The sequence below is a fragment of the Taudactylus pleione genome, unplaced genomic scaffold, assembly GCF_031769625.1.
Source record: "Taudactylus pleione unplaced genomic scaffold, aTauple2 ptg000189l, whole genome shotgun sequence".
NCBI lineage: Eukaryota > Metazoa > Chordata > Amphibia > Anura > Myobatrachidae > Taudactylus > Taudactylus pleione.
This window is the reverse complement of record NW_028284591.1, coordinates 11,631,961-11,658,756: the sequence shown is the minus strand read 5'-3', so window position 1 is coordinate 11,658,756 and position 26,796 is coordinate 11,631,961. Positions and strand designations below refer to the sequence as shown.

At 49.2% G+C, this 26,796-nt stretch overlaps 1 protein-coding gene across 1 annotated transcript in view; it reads right to left on the bottom strand.

Moving 5' to 3' along the window:
• LOC148519549 (elongation factor 2-like) overlaps window positions 1-26,796 on the bottom strand; it is a 40,851-nt gene that overhangs the window by 8,105 nt on the left and 5,950 nt on the right. Inside the window, exons 2-9 of the mRNA XM_088476507.1 lie at window positions 14,889-15,103; window positions 11,062-11,243; window positions 7,249-7,460; window positions 6,955-7,136; window positions 6,568-6,673; window positions 6,365-6,478; window positions 1,125-1,263; window positions 579-774 (exon numbers count right to left, since the gene is read on the bottom strand). Of these exons, the coding sequence (XP_088332633.1) occupies window positions 579-774; window positions 1,125-1,263; window positions 6,365-6,478; window positions 6,568-6,673; window positions 6,955-7,136; window positions 7,249-7,460; window positions 11,062-11,243; window positions 14,889-15,103 (1,346 nt within the window). The remainder of the gene's footprint in view (window positions 1-578; window positions 775-1,124; window positions 1,264-6,364; window positions 6,479-6,567; window positions 6,674-6,954; window positions 7,137-7,248; window positions 7,461-11,061; window positions 11,244-14,888; window positions 15,104-26,796) is intronic.

The following is a 26,796-nucleotide window of genomic DNA, read 5'->3' as shown; positions in this document are numbered from 1 at the left end:
TGGGACATATTCAAATGAAGCCTGCTAGGCCGACATATCGGACAGACGATTGTGTATGTACAAGATCATTTGCGCATTAACTTTACCGATCGCCAGATCAGACGGCTGATCCAGCGGTCGAGTGTGTACCCCACATATGGCAGGAAGATGGGAAACCGTTTAGGGCACAATTTCCCAAACTTCGTCATTGTAGTCCAGGTTTTAAGGATATCCATGCTTTAGCAGAGGTGACTTAATTAGTGCCTCAGTCAATTTGATTAAACCATTTGGACTCAAGCATGGATATCCTTAAAACCTGTACTGTAATGGTGGAGTTTGGGAAATTCTACTTAAGGGGATAACTGCTTTATGAGGCTAGGCAGGAAATAGATGGGGCCGTTCTGGGCCCCATTGCTGGACTTAAAGCTGACACAGGCAGCCCTTGTCTGCAGAGGAGGAGGCTGGCGATGGAACGTGCACAACACTAAAAAACCTGTCTCCCTCCTGCAGGAACCGGGGGCAGTGTCCATGCAGGGTGACCCTTATAATCCTCTTTAGTGTCTTGTTCTGAGGACACAAAGTGCGGCTGGTGGACGTACCTCTGAATAGGTTTCAGATACAGATCTTCCTTCTTCCCCGGTGTGTAGTTGGGGCCCATTATGCGCACTTTCTGTCCCGTGGATACAATCCCAGAGAACACGCGACCGAAGGCGTAGAAACGTCCCTTATCGGTGGTGGGCACCATCTTGGAGATGTACATCATTAGTGGCCCTTTAGGGTCACAGGCTTTCACACCTAAGTAATATGAGGATTAAAAGGGTCTTTGTTTAAATTCCAGGATATCTCCAGCTGTAGTTTGTATTACAAGGCTACACTCTCTCCTGGACTGTGTACTAAAGAGACCAAGAGCTTAGGAAAGATTCTGCACCCTACCACCGGAACTCCCAAGTATACGCTTCTAACAATGCCTCATCATAGACTCAAACACGCAAAACGCCTCAATGATCTAACGTAAGCGCTTGCAAATCTACATTACTTATAAAGTGGGCTGTACACTCTTAAGACAATAACCCCTATTAGGAACCATCCACGTAGCATGACATGCCCTCTACTGTATGTTGAAGTGTTCCTCTTGGCGATCTTACCCATAGCAGCCTCGTCATCGGGCGGCCCCTCGTACAGGAGTTCGCAGCGGTACTTCTGCGCCGTCACAGGGGACGGCAGGTGAATCGTGATCATCTGTAACAAGGCGTCTCCGGCCGGCAGCCAGCGTCTCATGACAGCCTGCAGCACAGGAATACAGGATGACACGTGCCAAGTAACGGACGCTTCATTACCAAGGAGGAAAGATGTCAGCGGGAACATTCTTCACTGTCCAGGTGCACAAATAGGAGGTAGGAGAAACATGACCTACACACACACACAACCTCAGCTGGCACCGTGCTATAACCCGGATCACCTGTGCGAGACTGGATCGGGCACAGGATCTTATAAAGAATAAACCTGGCTGTTACCATTTACAGATGTGTCCTCATGCCCCTGGTGTCTTTACAACATACGGCGCAAAACACTTTGCACAACAGAGATACTCGGACACAGGTAACGTAGCGTATTTTATCACTACATATTGCATCTTGGTGGCATTGCAGCCGCAAATTCAGCCGCTCACAGTGTACCAGGGATGCTAGGCGGAGGCTTTTGTCACAAATTAATTGGTGCAACCTACATATGTGTCCACATACATCTATCCTCCGTATGCTACAAGTCGCATCGTTACACAACGTGTGAGCGCTGTGCAACTCGTTAGTGCTGAGCATTTTTTCGTGTGACTTTTTACCTTTGAATGAGTCTTATTCTCAAAGTGATGTGAATAGGACGCGCAGGCAGCTTCTGCTGATTACAACGATATGCAGCATGCCTATGTTCTGTGAGCGAGTGCGGGTGTATCTGCATGTGACATGCTACGTTACAGTATCAGCGGCTGTAACACTGTAACGTAGCATTTCACATGCAGATACACCTGCAGTCACACACACAGAATATAGGCATGCTGCATATCATTTTAATCAGCAGAAGCTGATTGTGCGTCCTATTCCCATCGCTTTGCTATGGCATGGCGAGACTAGAAGGGCTGTTTAGCGCATAAGGAAAATGTATGTGGACACATCATTATGTACGGACGCAGATTCAGCATAACAGAACGCAGTGGCAGGAACAGCTGCGGGCCTCTCGTATCGGAACCTTTTGTACACAGATTTGTTGCTTAGTCGCACACAGTACAAGCACCGCCATTCCCAGTGTTCAGCATACGCTAGTGATGTAGTGTTGTTGCTTCCTGCAGTTCCGTGAGGACCCTGGAGCGGCTATTTGGCGCACCTACAGCAAAGGTGTATGCGGACACATCTGTATTACTACACCCACTATAGGTTGCTTGGAACAAGCATTACAGCAGGATGGCGCCTCTGAGGCAGCGGTTTCAGGCAGCAGCGTTTTGTGGGCAAAAAATTTAGAAGAGGGTTTAACACCATATATTATGTTGTTAAAATTATTTTTATTTAAACTATTTTTTTATTGTATATACACTACACCAATATAAATGTTATATTAGATTACAGACGTCTGACAGCTGCACGATGCCACCTCAGAGTCATGAGATTACAGGTCGTTTATCACAGAATTTGTTTCACATGCGCAGTTCTAACAAATAATTTCTTATGGGAACTAGACCTCTGCCCTTCCCCCTCACTGGTGCCACCAAGTCTCCTCCTCTCTCACAAATACACCATGTCTTGGCATACGCCGTCATAATTAATACCCCATACCCTGTGCTCTTGGGGGCCATATTCTCAGCAGTTTCTGCTACAATGTCCTTTTCTCTTATACAGAGAGCATTTCACACATCGTATACCGGCTGCCTGCAGGCTGAGCTTCTAATACTGGTACTCAGGGCCTAGATTACTTCCACTAGGAACCAGGGACATCACCGAGACGGGAAGCATCTGCGTCATATCACGGTTACCCTGTTATGCTCCAATTTCAGCACTGTCACTGGATTTAGCAGAACTGACAGGCTGAATTCTCAGTGATGTCACTGGGTCTAGATCTGACAAGCTGCATTCTTAGTGATGTCACTGGGTCTAGGAGAACTGACAGGCTGCATTCTCAGTGATGTCACTAGGTCTAGGAGAACTGACAGGCTGCATTCTCAGTGATGTCACTGGGTCTAGGAGAACTGACAGGCTGCATTCTCAGTGATGTCACTGGGTCTAGGAGAACTGACAGGCTGCATTCTCAGTGATGTCACTGGGTCTAGGAGAACTTACAGGCTGAATTCTCAGTGATGTCACTGGGTCTAGGAGAATTTATAGGCAGCAATATCAGTGATGTCACTGGGTCTAGGAGAACTGACAGGCTGCATTCTCAGTGATGTCACTAGGTCTAGGAGAACTGACAGGCTGCATTCTCAGTGATGTCACTAGGTCTAGGAGAACTGACAGGCTGCATTCTCAGTGATGTCACTAGGTCTAGGAGAACTGACAGGCTGCATTCTCAGTGATGTCACTAGGTCTAGGAGAACTGACAGGCTGCATTCTCAGTGATGTCACTAGGTCTAGGAGAACTGACAGGCTGCATTCTCAGTGATGTCACTAGGTCTAGGAGAACTGACAGGCTGCATTCTCAGTGATGTCACTAGGTCTAGGAGAACTGACAGGCTGCATTCTCAGTGATGTCACTAGGTCTAGGAGAACTGACAGGCTGCATTCTCAGTGATGTCACTAGGTCTAGGAGAACTGACAGGCTGCATTCTCAGTGATGTCACTGGGTCTAGGAGAACTGACAGGCTGCATTCTCAGTGATGTCACTGGGTCTAGAACTGACAGGCTGCATTCTCAGTGATGTCACTGGGTCTAGAAGAACTGACAGGCTGCATTCTCACTGGGTCTAGAAGAACTGACAGGCTGCATTCTCAGTGATGTCACTAGGTCTAGGAGAACGGACAGGCTGCATTCTCAGTGATGTCACTAGGTCTAGGAGAACTGACAGGCTGCATTCTCAGTGATGTCACTAGGTCTAGGAGAACTGACAGGCTGCATTCTCAGTGATGTCACTAGGTCTAGGAGAACTGACAGGCTGCATTCTCAGTGATGTCACTAGGTCTAGGAGAACTGACAGGCTGCATTCTCAGTGATGTCACTAGGTCTAGGAGAACTGACAGGCTGCATTCTCAGTGATGTCACTAGGTCTAGGAGAACTGACAGGCTGCATTCTCACTGGGTCTAGAAGAACTGACAGGCTGCATTCTCAGTGATGTCACTAGGTCTAGGAGAACTGACAGGCTGCATTCTCAGTGATGTCACTAGGTCTAGGAGAACTGACAGGCTGCATTCTCAGTGATGTCACTAGGTCTAGGAGAACTGACAGGCTGCATTCTCAGTGATGTCACTAGGTCTAGGAGAACTGACAGGCTGCATTCTCAGTGATGTCACTAGGTCTAGGAGAACTGACAGGCTGCATTCTCAGTGATGTCACTGGGTCTAGGAGAACTGACAGGCTGCATTCTCAGTGATGTCACTGGGTCTAGGAGAACTGACAGGCTGCATTCTCAGTGATGTCACTAGGTCTAGGAGAACTGACAGGCTGCATTCTCAGTGATGTCACTAGGTCTAGGAGAACTGACAGGCTGCATTCTCAGTGATGTCACTGGGTCTAGGAGAACTGACAGGCTGCATTCTCAGTGATGTCACTAGGTCTAGGAGAACTGACAGGCTCAGTGAAAAAGGACATTTGTAATAATTAATTAGCCAAGATAGCAGCAATATTTGGAATGGTTTATATGACCAAAACAGTCCCATTCATGTTCTGAGTGACGAGTGAGAAAATAACCCTGATTCCGCTGTACCCCACTGGTTGAATATGGTCACACCTTTGTCAGCTATGGAATCCTGAATACCGGGGGGACGTCTGCTTACGCCTGGGGGTCCACTGATGACAAATGTAAGAGCCTGAAATAAAATGGCATACTGCCTGCCACTAAGTCTTATTACTGCTGCCTTCCTAGATGAGGAGAAAAACAGACGGAGAGATAACACATTAGATATAATCCATCTGGAATAAAGGAGCGATTAGTGTACGTGACATGGGAGGTGCCGATCCTCACTGCGCCTCCGGATTATCCCAGAATAATGGTGACGGGAGACTGGAAAAGAACAGTTATAGGAGAGAGAAGGACGAAGAGCAAGGACAGAGAAGATCAGGCACAGCAGAGCTGACATGCATTACACAGTGTCCGGCTTAGCGCAGAAACAACACGTGTTGCGTGTGCTTTACATGCACTGAGCTGGGCTCCATGGATTCAACTGCAAATTCTCCTCTTACCATTTCACTTGACATATGAAATCCATTTCAATAAGAGGTGTATTACTACACACATGTTCCTAACGAGGCACAGTACTACACATGCGTTCCTAAGGAGGCACAGTACTACACACATGTTCCTAACTAGGCACAGGACTCCACACACGGTCCTAACGAGGCATAGTACTACACACAGGCTCTTAACAAAGCACAGTACTACACACAGGATCCTAACGAGGCACAGTACTACACACAGGATCCTAACAAGGCACAGTACTACACACAGGATCCTAACGAGGCACAGTACTACACACACGTTCCTAACAAAGCATCCTACTACACACACGTTCCCAACAAGGCACAGTACTACACACACGTTCCTAACGAGGCACAGTACTACACACGTTTCTAATGGCGCACAGTACTAACAACACATTCCTAAAGAGGCACAGTACTACACACACTCCTAACAGGGAACATTAGTACATACACTCCTAACGAGGCACATTACTGCACAGACACTCCTAATGAGGTACACTACTAGACACACACTCCTAATGAGGCACAGTACTACACACACGTTCCTAACAAGGCACAGTACTACACACACATTCTTGACAAAGCACAGTACTACACACGTTTCTAATGTGGCACAGTACCACGCACACATGTTCTTAACGAGGCACAGTACCACAAACACGTTCCTAATGAGGCACAGTACATTTCTAACGACGCACAGTACTACACACACTCCTAACTATGCCCAGTACTACACACACACACAAGCTCCTAACGAAGCTATATGATTAGCATACAAAACCACGCCCACTTCCTCCTGTGTCTGAGGACATGTAAAGCAGACCATAGCTGGCAGTGGGAGGGGATAAGATAGTAGGAGGAGGAAATGGAGGAGTTTTATTCTTAGCCCTAAAGTGATATCCCCACGTTCTCCTTTATCTACAGTAACACATTGATTTGCATTTGCATGTTCTGACCAATCCCCATCCTGCTCCAGGCGAGGTCACGGTACCTTGAGCAGCTGCTTCCCTTCCTTCTCTCTGTCTTCTGCATCCAGCTTGATGTCCAGCTTCTCAATCAGTTTAGCAGTTTCCTCCTTCTTGAAGTTCATGATGGCGTCAAACACCTACAATGCAGGTGTATGGTCTCAGTACAACAGGTATTATGGTCTAAACAACCTGCACCGCTAAAGGCAGCATTAAATGTCCCCGATACCTTGAAGATGGGGTCCAGGATAAGCTGGCTGAACGTACGCGGCAACTTTTTTCCGTCAGCGCTGGTCGCAGATTTGCTAAATTTACCGGCGGCTGGGTCAAAATACCTAAAACACAACTGCAACATTAGATACAAAGAGCAGGAAATACATTGTACCCACTACATATATAGAATCAATTCACACGGTAACATTTCAAGGGTTACGCTGAAGCGCAATTTAGCCCCTGAAACACAACATCTATTTAGATTGATCTAGATCGATTTAAAAACTATCAAAATTTATTAAAATCGACCTTTAGTTAATATATCCCCAGGAATCAGGGTTTACAGGTTGCACTACCCTAGTTACGGCCCCCTGACTCCCCATGCCGGTATGTGACTACGTACTTGTCTCCCCACAATTTCTTCATCATGTCTTCCACCTTTTTGGCTCGCTCGGCCGGGGGAATCTGTGACTTATCGCCCTTGCCAGAAAACTTGGCGACGTACATCTCAGCGAATTGCTTTAGGGTGAAGGCCCAGCCGTGCAGCCCTGAACCAAAGCCGACTGTGCCAATCACTGGGTCAATCTGCGGGTACACAGGGAATGTGGGTGATGGAACATGGCAGGAACCATTCAGAATTTACCTCCATAACTAATCAGTTAACCGGAGCACGGACTGTGCGGAAATCAGACATTACCATGATATTCCCCATGGGACCGAACTCCCCTTCTCCGTACGTAGAAATGATGACATTAACGTTCTCCACTATACGCTGGAAGGTCAGGTACAGCTCCTCAGGGACCAGCTGCAGCTCCAGCAGCGCTCGGTCCATTTTGTTCATCATGAGGACCGGTTTGATCCGTTCGGCGATGGCTTGCCGCAAAACTGTCTCCGTCTGGACACAAACACCTTGAACATGAAAGGAGGCGGCGGTTTAGGGCTGGTGCAAGGACGATGCAACTGTCTCATTTAGAAGAACTGATTAAAACATTCATGAAACAAGTGAGCTGTTATGGGATGCGGTCATAATCCCGACCGCGGAGATTCTGGCGCTCAGGAATGCCGTTGCTGGAATCCTGACACCTGTCAGTATCCCGCCACTGGCATCCCAAAGGTAAGTAGTGGGGTTAGGGGGAATGCACTGGGGGGGGGGGTCTAGGTTTAGGCACCAGGGAGGGAGGGTTAGATTACTGACCGACAAGTGTCGGTATTCTAACCCTGTCGGAATTCTGACCGCCGGGATCCTGAGCGCCGACATCCCGTACCCAACCCAGCTGTTACATGACGCATTTATAGACAAGGTACTGCTGGCTGTACACATTCCGAGGATCATCTGCACAATTTTGGGGAGTTTGGAATAAGAGGACACACATTAGGGTGTAGCCGGGATACATCTGCCTATGTATGTGTATTCTCTATGTAATCCCTGTATACATCTGCAGAGATGTATACAGGGATTACATAGAGAATACACATACATAGGCCTGTTCAGGGACTTCAGCAGACGTTTCCATTTTAATTTAATAAAATGGCTGATAAAAGAAAAAAAAAAAAAACTATAAAGAAATAATTATTATTACTGATCTTGCTGAATAAAATGAGTTTATTTAGTACACAGAGCCTTTGATTCCGATATTCAGTATATATGTTAATAATCTATTTTAGAAACAATACGCATCTATAACTATATACAGAAAACAGTTCCATCATATTGCACTAGGGGTCACTGTTCTGCCTGAGCGCTGGATCTTTTGCTTTATGTGTATTAGTAAAGCTGGTTGGCATTTGTGGGCATTCTGTCTTTCGATCAATGTAATTTGTTGGCGTGTAGCCTTGCCCGTCATTCATATATACAGAAAACAGAAACATTGGCTACTGCGGTGAGGACAGAGCGCCAGCTCACGTGTTTATGTACCAAACTGGGCATCATGGATACTGCGAATAATATACCTCTCGCCGCACGGTCACTACATCATATAATCGTCTCGTGCAGTGACGGAGTTTCCCACTATTAATGAGAAATGTAACGTTAACTTTTTACTTTATCAAAAGCGCCGTATATCTGGAGCATATAGATAAGGAGTCGCTTACATTAATTATTCTAAGGGAATGCCCCCACAAACTGATTTCATCTACATCCATCAGCTCGTACCGGTGCTAGGCTGCCCTGAGTTATACTGGTATTTATTTATTACTGATGCTGAGCTGGGAGCAAAGCCAGTAACTGTGCGCCTTGGTAACACCATGCTGCATTGCAGGAGGGAGAGGTGTAATACGTCCAGAGAGATTAGATTTGGGAGGGGGTGTCCAAACTGACATCTAAATTACAGTGTCATAGTAAAGCTGTCCAGCATTTGTGGGCTACATGCAGAAGCAGCCAGTATTTACCCTGCATGCAAACATAACAAATGTATTTGCACCCCTTGTATTGCAGCATGGTTTGTCCCAAATACAAAGTTTGACAAAAAGTTCATGAAGTACTAAACGCATTGGTCATAGCAGCAACAGTCTCAGTGTTCTCCCCAGGCTGTTTTCTGCGGGCGCATCGCCCGGCAGAAACAGCCCACCGCCCGGCACTTACCCCCGGTCACCCTCCGCCTCCTGGTGTGGAACGCTGGCCTCTGAAGCGTCCGGAAGGCTAAAGAAGCCTCCGGTCGCTTCAGAGGCCAGCGTTCCCAGTGATGCACTGTGCGGGTGACGTCATGACGTCACCCGCGACGTGAAGAGCTTACTCTGCGCGCCTGCTAGATCCAGTCGCAGCGAGGCAGCGGGAGCGCCGCCGCCGATCAGTTCAGGTAAGTTCTGGGCTGGGGCTGGGACCAGTCTGGGGACACTGCATAAGGGGAAAGTCTGGGGACACTACATAAGGGGAAAGTCTGGGGGCACTGCATAAGGGGAAAGTCTGGGGGCACTGCATAAGGGAAAAGTCTGGGGGGCACTGCATAAGGGGCCAGTCTGGGGGGCACTGCATAAGGGGCCAGTCTGGGGGCACTGCATAAGGGAAAAGTCTGGGGGGCACTGCATAAGGGGCCAGTCTGGGGGGCACTGCATAAGGGGCCAGTCTGGGGGGCACTGCATAAGGGGAAAGTCTGGGGGGCACTGCATAAGGGAAAAGTCTGGGGGGCACTGCATAAGGGGCCAGTCTGGGGGCACTGCATAAGGGGAAAGTCTGGGGGGCACTGCATAAGGGGAAAGTCTGGGGGCACTGCATAAGGGAAAAGTCTGGGGGGCACTGCATAAGGGACCAGTCTGGGGGCACTGCATAAGGGAAAAGTCTGGGGGGCACTGCATAAGGGGCCAGTCTGGGGGGCACTGCATAAGGGGAAAGTCTGGGGGGCACTGCATAAGGGGAAAGTCTGGGGGCACTGCATAAGGGGAAAGTCTGGGGGCACTGCATAAGGGAAAAGTCTGGGGGGCACTGCATAAGGGAAAAGTCTGGGGGCACTGCATAAGGGGAAAGTCTGGGGGGCACTGCATAAGGGGAAAGTCTGGGGGCACTGCATAAGGGAAAAGTCTGGGGACACTGCATAAGGGAAAAGTCTGGGGGGCACTGCATAAGGGGAAAGTCTGGGGGCACTGCATAAGGGGCCAGTCTGGGGGCACTGCATAAGGGGCCAGTCTGGGGGCACTGCATAAGGGGCCAGTCTGGGGGCACTGCATAAGGGGCCAGTCTGGGGGCACTGCATAAGGGGCCAGTCTGGGGGCACTGCATAAGGGGCCAGTCTGGGGGCACTGCATAAGGGGCCAGTCTGGGGGCACTGCATAAGGGGCCAGTCTGGGGGCACTGCATAAGGGGCCAGTCTGGGGGCACTGCATAAGGGGCCAGTCTGGGGGCACTGCATAAGGGAAAAGTCTGGGGGCACTGCATAAGGGAAAAGTCTGGGGGCACTGCATAAGGGGCCAGTCTGGGGACTGTTTAAATCATTATAGCAGGGTTTACTACATTTTATTAGCCCCCCTACAGGTTTCCCCACTATGTCATCCCGCTGTGTCAGTTCCGGTTTTGTAGACCGGGTGTAGCATTCAGAGCAGCGTGGGGAAAGACTCCCGAGGGGATACCCTGACAACGCAGACAACGCACACCTGCCGGGGGAACAACATAAGAGTCAGTAAGGGTAAGAAACACCTGAATTGTTCCCGATTACATCGGCTTACCAACATGCTTGAAGGAGCTTTAACCATTTATAACCCTCTTACTGTTCTATTCATTCTATTCTGTCTCCGCTTTACCATCTACACTTCACCTTTACCCATTTACTCTAAGTGTATTTTCTTTTAATTAGAATTGTATTTTCTTTGAGCATTCTGAGAGGAGAACCCTGTGCTGGCGCTGTAGGTAAGTACTAGAGGGGGGTCTGGACAGGGGTGGGGCAGGATCTGTGGCAGGATGAGGTGACTCAGCATATGCCAGATCCATTTTACTAGTTAATATTATACAGGAAAGGGTAAGCGAGGGGTGCAAGAGAAGACCAGCTCTATCATCATTTATACGCCAAACTGGGTAACTTACCGGATACACAATCAACCACTACCAGCGCGCCATCTGTAACTCGAAGCGCGGCCGTCACCTCGGAAGAGAAGTCTACGTGGCCGGGGGAATCGATCAAGTTTATGAGGAACCCGGATCCGTCCTTGCACTGTTTGATGAAGGCCAGGTCGTTCTCCGAGAGCTCGTAGTACAAGGAAATCGCCCTACAATACGGATACAGAATGCCATCAGCAGCTGGATTGGTATAGCTAATTAATAGTATGGAGAGTGTCCCCCCCCCCCACCCTGGGTGCATGCATGGCAGGAAAGGGCTACGTGAATGACCGCTATTATTATTATTATCATCCTTTATCTATACGGCACCACAAGGGATCCGCAGCGCCTTACACAGTACAGGAAGAGTATGAACAAGACAAGGAAAAAGTGACTTACAGTACAGAACATTGCAGAACACGGACAGGGTTTATATACATTGCTGCATCAGCCGTCATAGTACCCAGGTGGGCAGCAGAGCAGCAGAACCTAAAAGCTATGGTGCCGTTGTTAGCAGAGGGGAGGAGATGATGGTATACAAGGGAGAAGGATAAGTACCTGAGGGAGGAGGGCCCTGCTCGTGAGAGCTTACAGTCTCTATGTTCCCGACTGCCTCTCTGTTTTAGTCCTGGGACTGCTGGTGCACATATAATAGGTGTCAGAGACCCTTAGCGCCCCTGCTGACATATATGTTGTTACTTGTGTTCAGTTATGTCTAACGCCTGCCCCATCCCCCCACCCCCTTCTCCCAATTTAGTCATTACATTCTAGTGTACACACGGTACTACGGCAACGATCAGATAACGATCAGACGATCCTGCATGTGTTGATGTTCATCAAACACATGCAGTAACCCTTAACGACCCGCCTATAGTAAGCAGGATAACCTGGTCGATATCGACCAGGTCTGCCTGCTTGCACAGACAACGGTAGCTGGTCGATAACGACCATAGGTGGGCGCGCATCGACCATCGTATGGTCGTTTGCAGGGACCAGAAACTGTCAGATTTTAACGATAGGATCGTTATCGTCAAAATCTGACAGTTTTTATCGTACTGTGTGTACGCAGCATTAGTGTTCATTCTAGCACCCTGCACCTGTTACAACCTGTGCAGTTCCTCTTTCCTGCCTGGGGGGGGGGGGTCGCTCTCTGCTCTATGGCTCCTTTTGGTAGGATTTACTGATACTTATAAAAAAAAAAACACTGACAAATCATTTTGAAAATGGTTTTATGTTTTGTTTTATTTTGACAATGTGAAGCCAGACTGTACGTAAGCTGTCACACAGATAGACTTCCTTAAATGTGAAATCTTTCTACCTGGGCACAGTCATCTGAGTGCAAGCTCTCTGGACAAAAGAACTATGGTGCTAATCCTTAGTCTGACGCATCCCCGGCCAATTTTTCCGTACAGCCGCGGCTGCCTACTTACTTCCTTATGCTAATGCAAGAAGCCGCCCATGTAAACTAAAAATCTGCGTGTCTGTATGTGGAAGCCTATCCCGTCCGCTGGGCTTACTTTCACAGCCTTCTCTGGACTTGCGTCCACCCCATGCTGGGTGCATAAAATCCATCTGAAAGAGGCGCCCCCATCCCCATGCTGCTCCGGCCTACACGCCCATAGCACTCCCATGAGACGGAAGAGATCTGAGCGTTCACATGGTCACTGTCCATAAATGCCCATTTCAGAGATAGTGTGCTCCGTCGTCAGACTGATCAATCAGAACTACTTCCGTGTGCACACACCTGATCCGGCCCAGGCGCAGAAGCCTATTTATTTATTTGGCGCATGGGCAGTAAGCTTGCATCCGCGAGACTCGTGTCCTACATGTATTGTCTCCTGAATGCACGGTGTGGATTGGTAGAGTCATACGCTGGGCCGGTAATGTCCCTGCCGCTCGGCTGTCTTCAGTCCCCGGATTTTATTCTTCCTACCTGTGCCATATCCTATCAGGGCACTGCGCTGAAGATGTGGGAGGGGCTTCAGCTCAGATATACGACACCCTAGAAGTGTATAAATGCAGTAACAACTTTCTCATACCACCTAACAGTCCTACTGGGTCAGGAGCCCTCTCCCCATTACAGAATATCTTTTTACAGCATATCCCAGTACAAGTTCAAAGTTTGGGCAGCACGGTGGGTGTCGGAGTTAGCACTACTGCCTCACTAATCACAGTACTGAGGTCATAATTTGAACTCCTGACCGGAGGTCTATCTGGGTAGTGTTTGTATGTTCTCTCCATGCTTGTGTGTGTTTCCTTCCACACTCCAAAAACATACTGGTAGGTTAATTGGCCTCTGACAAAATGAACCACTGTGTGTAGGTCTGTGTGCACCGCTTGGATGTTAGGGAATTTAAAAACTTTAATCTCCAACGGGGCAGGAACCGATATGATTGACAGATATTTTCTGTACAGCGCTGCGTAAACTGGTAGCGGTAAATAAATAATGATTATTAGCATCACTAGATACCCCTATAAGTACTTCTTGCTTCTCTACCCACGCTGAGGGAGGATAAATCATAGCCAGCCGATAATACATTTACTTTCCTCAAAGCTCCTAGCTCCAGGGTGACTGATGATAGGAGAGCGATACGCAGTGTTCCGAAACCAATACTGAGACCCGTGATCTGGTTACTAAGGATCAATGCTGGGCAGAGAGTAGTCACATGATGCTGGTGCCAGAGTTCAAGCAGCCACATTCCGGACACTGATACCCCAAGCAGCAAACTCATCTGCACTCCTATGTATACATAACTCTCAGCTCATACGATGGAGATTCCAAGGTACAAACCCTGCATACAACCATAGCACAGTGCCGTTATGTGACGGTATCATATATACCATCACTGATTCAGTTGTAAAACCCTACATTATCCTAGGGTACCAAGTAAAACGCATAATACAGTTACGCTATGTAGGGGCTGTAATCCCAACCAGGGTTTTCGGAAGCACCAGAACTTTACCATCTTCATGAAGGGTCTAATGTAACGTTTCTGTGATTTTAACAATTCCTTTTATTACCACCACTGTCCCACATACACAAACATAACGTGGCATGACAGTACTCTGCAAGGCCTGAATGATGGATGGAACTTCACGGTTCAGATCTGAAAATGGAAACTGGAGCCAAATGGTCCTTTGATGTCAATAGGATGGGGACAGTTATTAAGTTATTAGTTTCCCTTACACGGCACATTCGGATGCTCGGTCCGCAGGTCTCAGCAGTAAGTGATTGGCCGGTCTGCTTGAACACAGATAAAGAAATGCCGCTTGCGAAACTCTACTATGACGGACAGAGGAGTCTAAAAATAATCTGCACTCGCTGACTTGAACTCGTTTTAATTCCTTAGGCTTCAGATTGCAGAGAGGAGCTAAAAAAAGGGTGTAGAGGAGGCATGGAAGGATGAAATCTATACCTCCTAAAGAGAGACGGAGACATTGAATCTTACTGCAGTAGATTAGGGGAGGGGGAAGGGATGACGGGCACCCTGACTCTGCAGTTTGTGGACCAGCAGTTAGGAAAGAGATTCTAGACTGCAGCTTGTCAGATAGAGGGAACGCTTATATAAATAATCTTGCGCCAGGCAACCTATATAAACAAAAAAAACACGCACCACCACAGCCGCACCTATAGATGTACAAGTTGACGGAACAGTTATATAAAAAAAAAAAAAAAAAAGCACCTACACTAACATGACAACAAGTATGCAAAAAATGTACCTAATGGGATAGATAACCCGACCAGGAGAAACGGAAAACTTGAGACACGTTGGACCCAACCGACTCTCATTCTGAAGAAGACCGACAGCACTTACGTGGATTTAATGGTAATGCAGCGTTCTTGTTCATCCTTGCGTGTGTCTGTGAAGCGCGTTTCGCCGGCTCTGGCAGAGGCAATGATACCAGCTTTGCACACCAAGGAATCTGTTAGAGTGGATTTGCCATGGTCAACATGAGCAATCACAGACATGTTTCTAATGTTGGACTTCTTGTCCATGATCGCCCGGATCTGGTCTACCGTGAAGTTCACCTATGTGGAGAAATACAGCAACGTAAGTACACAGGGAAGAGTAACATCTCTGTAACTCTCAGGTAAGAAGGATGTACCAAAAAGACAACACCAACTCCATATTGCATCTAGCGAGAGACACAAGATATTGGACCCACCACAGAGCCATGATCTAATGTAGCAGATTCTGAACGGTCTGATCAGATATCAACCAGACAAAACATTTAGACAGTTTCTGTAACTCTGCGCTTATTATAGAGCAACCAAAACACATTCATGAAACATTTATTAAAAAATCTAATAACAGACACCTTTAAATATGCATGTACAAGATAAATGGAAAACACTGTATTTAGAGTAAAATTACTTCAATGGTCTGAAATGTGATTTACAGTAGCTGCCACTTCGCCTTAGGGTGTGACTGAACGTATCATATCACCTGGAAAGTTAACGCTCAATTTAAAAACAGGACCCAATACACAGATGTGCCCTCGTCAGCCTAGCATTTTTGCACCACATTCCGCAAGTGAATATGGGCGTTTCAGAATTTAGCGTTTAGGCTACGCAGAGACAGAAACGCAAAGATGGGTTGGGGAGTGACTGTTCATATATTGGCAAATGTGTGGAACTAAGACTTCTGCATTTTATTTAGAAATGGACGGTGGTTTTATAGGTTTTGTTTTGTCACTGGCTCACAGCAGTGTTTGGGGGTCACTGCGTAAGGAACGCCATATTGTGGGTCTACGTAACCAGCCCAGGAGAGTTACTGAGTAATGGGACAGGTGTGCTGTAGATCCATTGCCAGTAACGCAGAGGCTCTCATGTCTATGGCTAACACAGGCACCAGTGGTGATCACTTTGATTGGCTGCCCATAGTAGCGGGGTCACCATCTCTCTAGACCCGTCCTACTAGTAGCGATAGTCCATGTATCAGATACTGATTGGGTGTGTGTCTCCTTTAGTCAAGTTGGGTGGGAGGTAGAGGGTTGTGGTGTCCCTGTACCTCGGCCCTAGAGGGGTGTCCTGGAGGTCTCCTTTTGGAGATCTCCTTTGTTCTTGGCTCTGGGGCGATTAGGAAACTCTATACAGCCTTCAGTGTGGACAGGCGATACTTCTAGCTCCTACAACCAATCCACGTAGGATCTCATCACTGTAATTAGAGGCAGGCGTCTTTTTGCGGATTTCTCGAAAATCATGGTAGCCAGCCGAAGATAGCTAGGGTACGCAGTACAATGAGAAGGGTACCATGGATCCTCCTTAAACTGGAATTCTGGAGAGGTGGAGTAATTGCTACCCCTAGGGGAGTCCCATGTGTTTTCCTTATTGCCACCTGCGCCTTTGCAGTGCTGAAACTGGCGGCAATTTGTAGAAGGGTCTGTCCTATGTTTCCCTTTGTGATCTCTCCCAGGACTCTCGTCAGGACAACACACTTTGCTAAACAAGATGTCTCTGGCTTTTACATTTGTTATGATGACGAAGATGAACTCCGGTGTGGCAATATTGATATAAAGATACCGTGCGCGTTTCACAGCCGATCCTAGTGCCATTATAAAGTGGGGTGAGCTCATATTTTGGGCATAAAGACCATATATAGTTTGGGGCCTCTGTAACCTAAATTACAGTAACAGTATAAAATCCTCATTTACAGCACAATGAATGCAATGATCGTTTATTCCTCTCCTTCTGGCATCGTTCATTAATATGTATTTTAAAACAGTACGATGTAAACAAATCCGGTAGATATGATGAGAAGGGCTCTGTGGTTCTGCAGAGACACTGACGTGCATGGCAGGACTAGATGCATTGGCTCAGCAGCAAAGTGCCTCTGGAAACCATTATAAAATGTTGCCAACAATGGGGGCAATTCAACTGAATGCACCGGAAAGGATTTCCCGAAGCGAATTCAGATTTTCCCTCGCGCATGGCGCTTAATCGGGAGATGTCAGTTAGCGCGCCTTAAGCCTTGTGCTTAAGCGCTATAACCGGAATTTTCCGACTTTAGAGGTCTATTTACTAAGCAATGTTAGGAGACAGAGTGAAAAGTGATAAGGTACCAGCCAATCAGCTCCTGTCATCTCACAGGCTGTGCTTGAAAAATGACAGTTAGGAGCTGATTGGCTGGCACCTTATCACTTTTCACTCTGTCTCCTAACACTGCTTAGTAAATAGACCCCTAAGTGCCGGTCGTGATGTTGTTAGCGTCGCACCAGGCTAACAGCATCACGGGAGGGTACGAGAAGAAATCATTTAGTCGGGCTCACTGTGCAGTCACTTCAATAGTTCCGGAATCCCCCTCCCGGCACTAATTCTCATTACGCTCAATTGAATTGTCAGCTATGCAACTACCATCTACAGGCCACAGGGCGGCGAGAGAGAGCGCCAATTATCTACTGTGCTGGGGTGGCTGGTCTTTAGTAGAAAAGGGAAATGTAATGTTTAGCTCTCCACACTCCCTCTCTACTAATGAATGTAATCTGGATTAAGGCAATTCCATGCGACAGGTCTCCAAAAAATCACGTGCGGCTGCCTGAAATGGCTTATTCTGTTTAAACCATAAGACAGAGGGAGTAATCCGTACCCTTAACATGCGCTGTACTGTGGAGGGGCACTTCTCCTTTACACATACTGTAGATATCATGGGGAATTATTAGCAAAAATACAATTCTAAACAAAAAAAAGAAGACAGGAAATCGGGCTGTTAAAGTTACGCACATCCCCGGATGGAATCGGTATGAGATGCCTGCGCTCGGGATCCTGGCTGTTAGAATCCTGATGCCGGCATCCCGAAAAAGGGTGAACATACCAACATTTGTTAGTGAGTATGCTAACACTCCCCCTCTCCCTACCCTAACCCTCTCCCCCTAGTGCCTAATCCTAACCTGCCCCCTAGTGCCTAATCCTAACCTCCCCCCTAGTGCCTAATCTTAACCTCCCTCCCCAGTGCCTAATCTTAACCTCCCTCCCCAGTGCCAAATCCTAACCTCCCTCCCCAGTGCCAAATCCTAACCTCCCTCCCCAGTGCCAAATCCTAACCTCCCTCCCCAGTGCCAAATCCTAACCTCCCCCCCAGTGCCTAATCCTAACCTGCCCATCCCCACACCCTAACCCCCCCCAGTACCTAATCCTAACCTCCCCATCCCCACACCCTAACCCCCCCCAGTACCTAATCCTAACCTCCCCATCCCCACACCCTAACCTCCCCCCCTAGTGTCTACCCCTAACCCCCCCTAACACCTTGATACTTACCTTCTGTATCCCGACGGTCGAGATGCTGGCGCCGGGCTTCTGACCAGCGTTGGGATTTCGGCACTGGTAATCGAAGCGTCGGCATCCAGACCGCCGGGATGCCGAATGCATACCCCCTGGATGACACCACCCCCAAACATTCTCTGATGACATCATTAATGTCGCCATTGACGTTATCGCATAGAACATTTCAAACATCACTGATACAGGACATCACACAACACCGTCTGCGACACCATCAGCGGCCACAGATTATGCTAAATCATAAATAATACACGTGTAGGACCTTCAGCTTTCACTTCAAGTGATTTACAAATAAATCAATCAGAAGGTGTTTTACTCTATTACTAGTAATGAAATGGGTCACCCGGCTACCGGTGAGAAGGATACAAGTTTCTCTCCAATCTAAACCAGCGGTTGTGCGACATTATGCAAGAGTCGCTGAAGGCGTCTTAAGTAAAAATACGCCCGCTTACGACTTTTCTTATCCAATGCAGCGTTCGAAGACGCAGCCATCAGATCAACTGTGTGACCATCGGGCATCTAAATGACCCTAAATGGGGCCGACACACCCGTTTCCTGTGACACATGGGGTACTGCGAGCGCATTTCCATTAGGTTTATGCACATCTCTGGATTAGGCCCATAGGTAATACCTGCATATGGCGTATTTGCATTTAGGTTCATTTTCCACATTTTAAAAAAAGATCTCAAACGTCACGTAGACCTTACGGGTCACATTCAATTAGCCACAAGCTTACTTAATGCCGGTTTGCTATTCAAATCGAAATCCAGGTTATGTTAACATGGGTTCAACTGTAGAAATTGTGGCATTTAGGACCTGATTCAGACCCGCTCGCTGGATGCGTATGCAAATTCAGCCAAGTGACGGCAAGGCAGGTGATCGCAAGGCATAAGCACGCCCACTAAGTCTTGGCATGCGATCACCCTGTGTATGCAGACGCCCACCAGCCTGTCTTAAGACGCCCACTTGCGCACGTCATCTCCAGAAAGTGTATGCAACCATCGGTACATCAGGGAACATCAGAAGCGAACGCAGCGCTTGTGGTTGACTATACCCTGCCGCAAGCACTTCAATGTGAAATACAACCAGGTGACGTGTACTATGACGCTGCCTGTTAATTATGCACGCCTCTGAAACGGCGTCAAGACTCTCAGGCATGCCTGCGTTCGCTCCTCTACTCCCCTGTTGTTAATGGCCAGCCCCTGTCACCACCTACAAACGGCTTCTCCTGTCACACTGCTGGGCTGTCTACACGCAGCGAGAGAACGCTTCCCGATCTCTCGCACTGGTTCGCGCACACGCACTGCGATGCATGCGCACAATGCGAAAGTCGGCCAGCTACGAGCAAACCCATTCTAGCGAGCGGGTCTGAATCAAGTCCTTAGTTTGCACCTCTAGACTAGGTGAGAAGTAGGAAAAAAATCCTTATTTCTACCTCAGGGTCCTTAGGGATCCACAGGGATACCTTGGGGTATAGGGCTTGGCTCCAGCCATGGGCACCACATAGTTAAAATCTCCATCCCAGGATGCACTGGGCCCCCTCCTATACCCCGCCCCCAGGCCAAGGCACCTCAGTTTCAGGGGGACCGGGAGCTGGGTCATCACAAAGGGGGGCTGTGTATAACAGCCCCTGAAGATCTTCAAGAGCGGAAGCATAGGACAGTCCAGCGGACGTCCATGCTACCGCTCCGACACCCCCGCCGGCGCCGACCACCGGTAGTGATCCGGGGAACTTGGCGGGCTCTTGGGGGTTCTAGCTAGTGGAACCCCCAGGGGCCGTGGACTGTGGCCGGATGTACGGGGGGGCTGCATAAGGTAAGCAGCGGGCTGTCTCACAGTCCGGCGTCCCCAGGGCTAGGGGCTCCCTGGGGACGGCAGTATAGTGGAGCCAGGCGGATGCCTGCGCTCACACTAGACCACCAGGGATGCAGGGCTGGAGCGGGGCGAAACTCGCTCCAGCATCCCGAGGGTTAATGGCCTGCCAGGGGAGGACGCCTTCCCTGTAGCGCACAGGAGGCTCCTCCCCATCACTGCTCTCCAGCGCCTTACATGGAGATTTTGGCGGGCTGAGACAGTGATCCTCCTCAGGCCCGCCTCCCTTCATCCTCCGGCAGCCATTTTATGAGCAAAGACGCTGTGGTGCAGGGTGCGGAGCCTGGGTGCCCCCCTTACATACCTCTCCTCCCAGTATAAGGTCAGCGTATGTAGCGCTATCACTGCCAGGCTGTAAGTCTGTGTATGTGATAGTGCACTTAGTGCATGATTTCTGCATTGTATGTGACTTTGTGCTAGCGCTGTGTGTCTGATTATTTCTCCTGTCAGCCATTTTAACTATCCCTATTTCTTCCTACTGACCAGCCCTCTCAGTGCCAGTACTGTCAGGGTGGGAATCTGCCTCACAGTTTAAGATTTATTACTGTGAGAAAGTGTCACATACCACTATGTCCAGTGAGGACTCTGGCCCTGATTCAGAGCCGGACGCTCTGACAGAGCGCTCGCTCTGAATCAGGGCCGTGCTATTTTCTTTTTTGAACGGCCTCCTGGCCGCTCGCATAGCTGTGGGTGCCCACCCACAGCTATAGCGAGCGGCCAGGAAGATGGTCGAGATGGTCAAGACCATCGCGACCATTGGGCTTGCGACGAGATCCTTGTGGTAGGGTCTCGTTGCTGCAAGCCCCAGAGTGCTTTCGGTTCTAACAGAGCCGAAAGCACGCCCACTGACATCACTTGTAATGTCAGTGGGGCCGGCCCCAGACGGTAGGCGTTCCCATGGGAACGCCTCCGTCTGGGCAGCCACGCCGCGGCCCGCCCACCAAAGGGGGTGTGCTGTCACTCAACATCAACAGCACGCCTCCTTTGGTACGAGACCCGGAGCGACGGATTCTCCGTCGCTATCCAAGTCTCGCGCATGCGCACTGGGCCACCATCGACACGCTTGCAAGCGCATAGCGCTTGCGAGCGGGTCTGAATCAGGCCCTCTGTTAGAGAAGCACCTCTATTTTCCTACTCCAGATGTAAAGCAGGTGTGGGGGAGGGGGCGGTACTTCAGGATGGTTTATGTGCTGCATGCTTGGCCATTCCTGGAACATCTGCTGTACCCAGCACCTCTCAGGAACCACCTTGGGCTTGTTTTGCGCAAGCCTTGACCTAAATAGGTTGGCAGTCACTCCTGTGTTTCCCCAATTGGGGTTCGCACAGCAGGCGATAGTCCCGCCTCCAGTTCTAGGGGTTCCAGGGCCGATAGTAATGATGCAGTGCCCCCCGCAACAGGTCCTTACTCCAGCAGACCCAGGTTTGTCTGATTCTGGGGTGCGGGGCTCTCAGCAGGATCAATCTAGACCTGCTAAAAGACCATTATTGTCATATCCATCCACACAGGATGATGAGGATGACGGCTCGTCTGATGAGGGCGAAATTCTAGATCTGTCGGACACTGACACTCCTCATGCAGGGGCAGAAGCTGTCTAGTATTTACATTCCAGGGCTCATACGGGCAGTCCGTGCGGCCATGGTAATTACTGACGACAACCTACCTGCAGTGCCTACTCATGCTTATTTTAAAGAGGTTAAAGGAGCTGCAGCAGTTTTCCCTCTATCTGGTCAGCTAGTTGATCACATGGAGGAGGCCTGGAAATCTCCGGGAAAAAGATTTCAACCTCACAAGCGCCTGGCCCGTGCATACCCCTTTGCGGAAGATTATTTCACTAAATGGGAGTCTCCTCCTCAGGTGGATTCTCATGTGACGCGCTTAGTAAAGAGCGCAAATTTGCCTATGCCGTCTATGTCTTCTCTGACGGATGCTACAGGCTGTAAGGTGGAGGTGTGCCTAAAGTCTATCTATTCCCTCGCTGGAGGAGCATCTAGACCAGCTATGGCTGTCTGCTGGGTGGCCCAGGATATGGAAAGATGGGCGGATGCTTTGGAGGCATCATTTGCTTCTGAGGGTACCAGCGAACAGGTGGTGTTAGTGGGTAACCTTCGGGATCCCGATACGTACATTAACGAAGCAGCTTTGGATTTGAGCTTGCTTACTTCTAGGATATCCGCGGCGGCTGTGGCCGGTCGACGCTCCTTGTGGTTACGTTCTTGGAGGGCGGACGCTGAATGCAAGAAAGGCTTGGAATGCTTACCCTACAATGGGCAGGTCCTGTTTGGGCCAGCTTTGGACAAGATAGTGGACATGCTGGCAGCTGCCAAATCTGTATCTCTACCTTCAGCCCCGACTTCGTCTTGGTCTAAAAATCCGTCCTTTCGGCCCTATCGCTCTCCGGGAAAACCTAAGGTTCAGTCCTCTCCGAGACCTCCAGGCCCCAAAAAGGCCGCTAAGACCAAGAAACAAGCTTGGAGTACTAGACGTCCAGCCGCCAAGCCGGAGGACAAACCCTCAGCCTGACGGGCTGGGCCTCCCCTTGGGGGACCCCAAGGTGGGAGGCCGACTTCTGCGATATGCCCAGTGTTGGTTCCAAACCACCACAGACACTTGGGTAAGGGAGGTAGTATCTCAGGGATATGCCCTCTCCTTCCGCAGAAGGCCTCCTCATCAGTTTTTTGTAGCAGGCCGTCCTTCAGATCCAACAAAGGCTCTAGCGATCCAAGAGGCAGTGTGCTCTATGCTTCAGATGGGAGTAATAGAGCCTGTTCCGTTATCCCTGAGAGGAACCGGATATTACTCCAACCTTTTTCTGGTTCAAAAGCCAAATTGATCATTCCGAACTATCCTCAACCTCAAGTCCCTGAACAAGTTTTTAAGGGTCCCTCGGTTCCGAATGGAGACTCTGCGTTCTATTGTTTTAGCTATGCAGCCTGGGGATTTTATGGTGTCCCTGGATATTCATGATGCTTACCTGCATATCCCCATTGCCAAGGCTCATCAGCGTTACCTCAGATTTGCGGTGTCGGACCTTCATTACCAGTTTCAGGCTCTACCATTTGGCCTCTCCACGGCTTCTCGGGTGTTCACAAAAGTAATGGCGGTCATGGCGGCACACCTGCGGTTGCAGAGGGTTCGCCTGTTACCTTACTTGGACGACCTTCTGTTGTTGGCAGGGTCGCCACAGGTCCTTTGCAGCCATCTACAACTGACAATATCAGTATTGCAGGCTCACGGCTGGATAGTGAACTGGAAGAAGTCTTCTCTAATTCCTTCTCAGAGAATGGTCCATCTCGGGGCATTGTTGGACTCTCAGCAACAGAGGATTTTGACGGAAGAAAAGATAGCCCTGTTGCAGTCCAAGATACGCAATGTTCTAAGGAGTCGCCGAGTGTCTCTTCTCTCTGCGATGAAGTTATTGGGTTCCATGGTGTCAACGTTCGACATGGTGGAATATGCCCAGTTCCATTCCAGACTTCAGCAGATGTTGATCCTCTCCAGATGGGACAGAAATCCCCGTCGAATAAAGACGCAGATGATCAGGCTCACTACGGAAGTGCACCTGTCTTTGACTTGGTGGTTACAAAAGTCCCATCTCAGCAGGGGACGTCTGTTTTGGATTTCGGATTGGGTCCTTCTAACAACGGATGCCTGTCTTCGGGGCTGGGGCGCTGTGAAAGGCCCACACGTCTTCCAGGGCCGGTGGACGTCAGAGGAATCGGATCTTCCAATATATTGGAAATTCGAGCAGTACTCAAGGCAGTATGCAAGACCGTTCCTGCTGGGGAAACCTGTGCAGGTTCAGTCAGACAACGCCACCACGGTGGCTTACCTAAATCGTCAGGGAGGAACTCGAAGCCAAGCGGCTCTAAGGGAGGTGTCCCGCATCCTGACTTGGGCAGAAGGCAATCTTCCAGCCATTTCGTCCGTCTTCATTCCGGGTGTGCTCAACTGGGAAGCGGACTTTCTCAGCCGCCACGATGTACACCCGGAGGAATGGTCTCTTCACCAAGAGGTGTTCCAACGCCTGGTGGACAAGTGGTGTCTCCTGAAATAGACCTCATGGCCTCCAGACACAACCGCAAACTGTGGACGTACGGATCCCGAACAAGAGACGCAGGAGTTCTCCTGGTGGACACTCTGTCGGCACAATGGAATTTCCAATTTGCGTACCTGTTTCCTCCGTTCTTCCTGCTGCCTTGAGTAAGTCGAAAGTTCAGGCAGGAAGGAGACAAGATCCTGCTGGTGGCCCTTGAGTGGCCCAGGCGGAGTTAGAACTCGGATCTTCAGTGTCTGTCCATCGACACTCCATTGCTGTTACCTCAGAGACCGGACCTGTTGTCTCAGGGTCCTTGTCTCTACCCGGACCTGAGTCGGCTATCTTTGACGGCGTGACCCTTGAGTCTTCCCTCTTAAGGTCCAAGGGTTTCTCTAGAGTGGTGGTGAATACCATGCTACGTGCTCGGAAGCCGGCTTCAGCTAAAATTTACCACAGGGTGTGGCATACCTATTTTGAGTGGTGTCGCCCTAAAGCGTATGATCCTCATGAGTTTCAGATATTGAGAGTGTTGGCTTTCCTACAGGCGGGCTTGGATTTATGTCTACGCCTCGCCGAAGGTGCATGTCCTGTCTGTTTGGTTCAACATAGGATTGCTACGCTGCCTGATATCCGTACCTTTATGCAGGGTGTCCTTCGCATCCAGCCTCCCTATGTCCATCCGGTAGCTCCATGGGATCTGGCTGTGGTCCTGAAGGCGATCCAGGGTCCTCCATTTGAACCTTTGAGTTCTGTGGATTTGAAACGGCTTACGGCAAAGAGTGTTCCTTTTGGCTATTGCTTCAGCCAGAAGGGTGTCGGATTTGGGGGCTCTTTCGTGTCATCCCCCATTTCTAATTTTTATTCGGATAGGGCTGTACTTCGTACCCGTCCCAAATTCCTTCCTAAAGTAGTGGTGTCTAGTTTCCACATTAACGAGGAAATTGTGGTCACAGCCTTTAATTCATCGGGTCTCTCGACTGGTGAGGCTTCTTTGGATGTGGTACGGGCTCTGCAAATTTACATGGACCGTACCAGTTCTTTAAGACAATCGGACTCTTTGTTTGTCCTATATGCATTTCATAAGGGGGGTTGGCCTGCCAATAAACAGACTTTGGCACGCTGTATTTGCATGGCGATCTCTGAGGCATACACTCATGAGGGGCTTCCATTGCCACCGTCTGTGAAAGCTCATTCTACAAGATCTGTGGGGCCTTCGTGGGCAGCTCGACGTGGCGCCTCAGCTGTTTAGCTTTGTAAGGCGCCCACGTGGTCCACTGTCCATACTTTTGTCAGGCATTACGCCTTTGACACATTTGCTTCTCAGGATGCTTCCTTCGGGCGGCGGGTTCTCCTCTCGGCACAGGAGCGTCCCCTCCCTTGAAGGATACTGCTTTGGGACATCCCCAAGGTATCCCTGTGGATCCCTAAGGACCCGGAGGTAGAAAACAGGAGATATGGTAAGAACTTACCTTTATTATCTCTGTTTCTACGAAGTCCTTAGGGTCCACAGGGCGCCCGCCCTGACGCTCTGTGCTTCTGTAGGGTATTGTTCTGGTCGCCAGTTTCTGTCTCCTATTTCTATGAGAATGTGAATCTTATGTGTTCCAGACTTTCTTCTTCCTTTTTCCTCTCTCCCGGCCTATGGCCTGGGGGCGGGGTATAGGAGGGGGCCCGGTGCATCCTGGGATGGAGATTTTAACTATGTGGTGCCCATGGCTGGAGCCAAGGCCTATACCCCAAGATATCCCTGTGGACCCTAAGGACTTTGTAGAAACAGAGATAACAAAGGTAAGTTCTTACCATATCTCCTGTTTTTAAAGACAATAATGTCCGGACACTGGGCCCGATTCACAGATGGACGTAAATGCCATCGCAGCGGTGATCTCTCATGGAACGCAAATGCGAAAATATGCTAATGACTCGCTCGCTGACCAGTGCTTAGAGACGCCCACTGACAGTATCTCACATCCATCACTCATCTACAAAACCGGAAACCTAAGCTGTCGCAGACACACAGAGGGCTCCCCTGCTGCGAACGCTGCGGCTAATTTATGCACGCCAAGAAAATAGTGTTTAAACGGTCAGACACACCCTGCGTTATTCTAACCGCCCGGTTTCCTCCCCCAGGCGCTGACTACCTGTCACTCGGTGTGCGAGTGAATCCTCTGTGTGAGCGTATTCGCAGTACAATCGCTGCACATGTGCACAGTGCATCTTCACGCATGCGCAATGGCTAACAATCGCTCAATCTGCATAAACGCTGTCACTGCATCCATCTCTGAACCAGGCGCCCTGTGCAGGAGCACTGCATGAATCATCATGTACTTACACTAAACAGGAAACATGGCCAATATAGATATGTAACTTTCTAGGAACAGCAGAATAATGGCATGAGAGGTGCGGGGCATGAGAGGTGCTGTATGGGTGGGAAATGGGTTTTTAAACTTCCAGATGGAAGTTACAAGTGTTTTCCCTAATTTTCCAAAACTGCTATACACAAACTTAAAAGACCACTAGAGGCACGTTTTAAAGTAC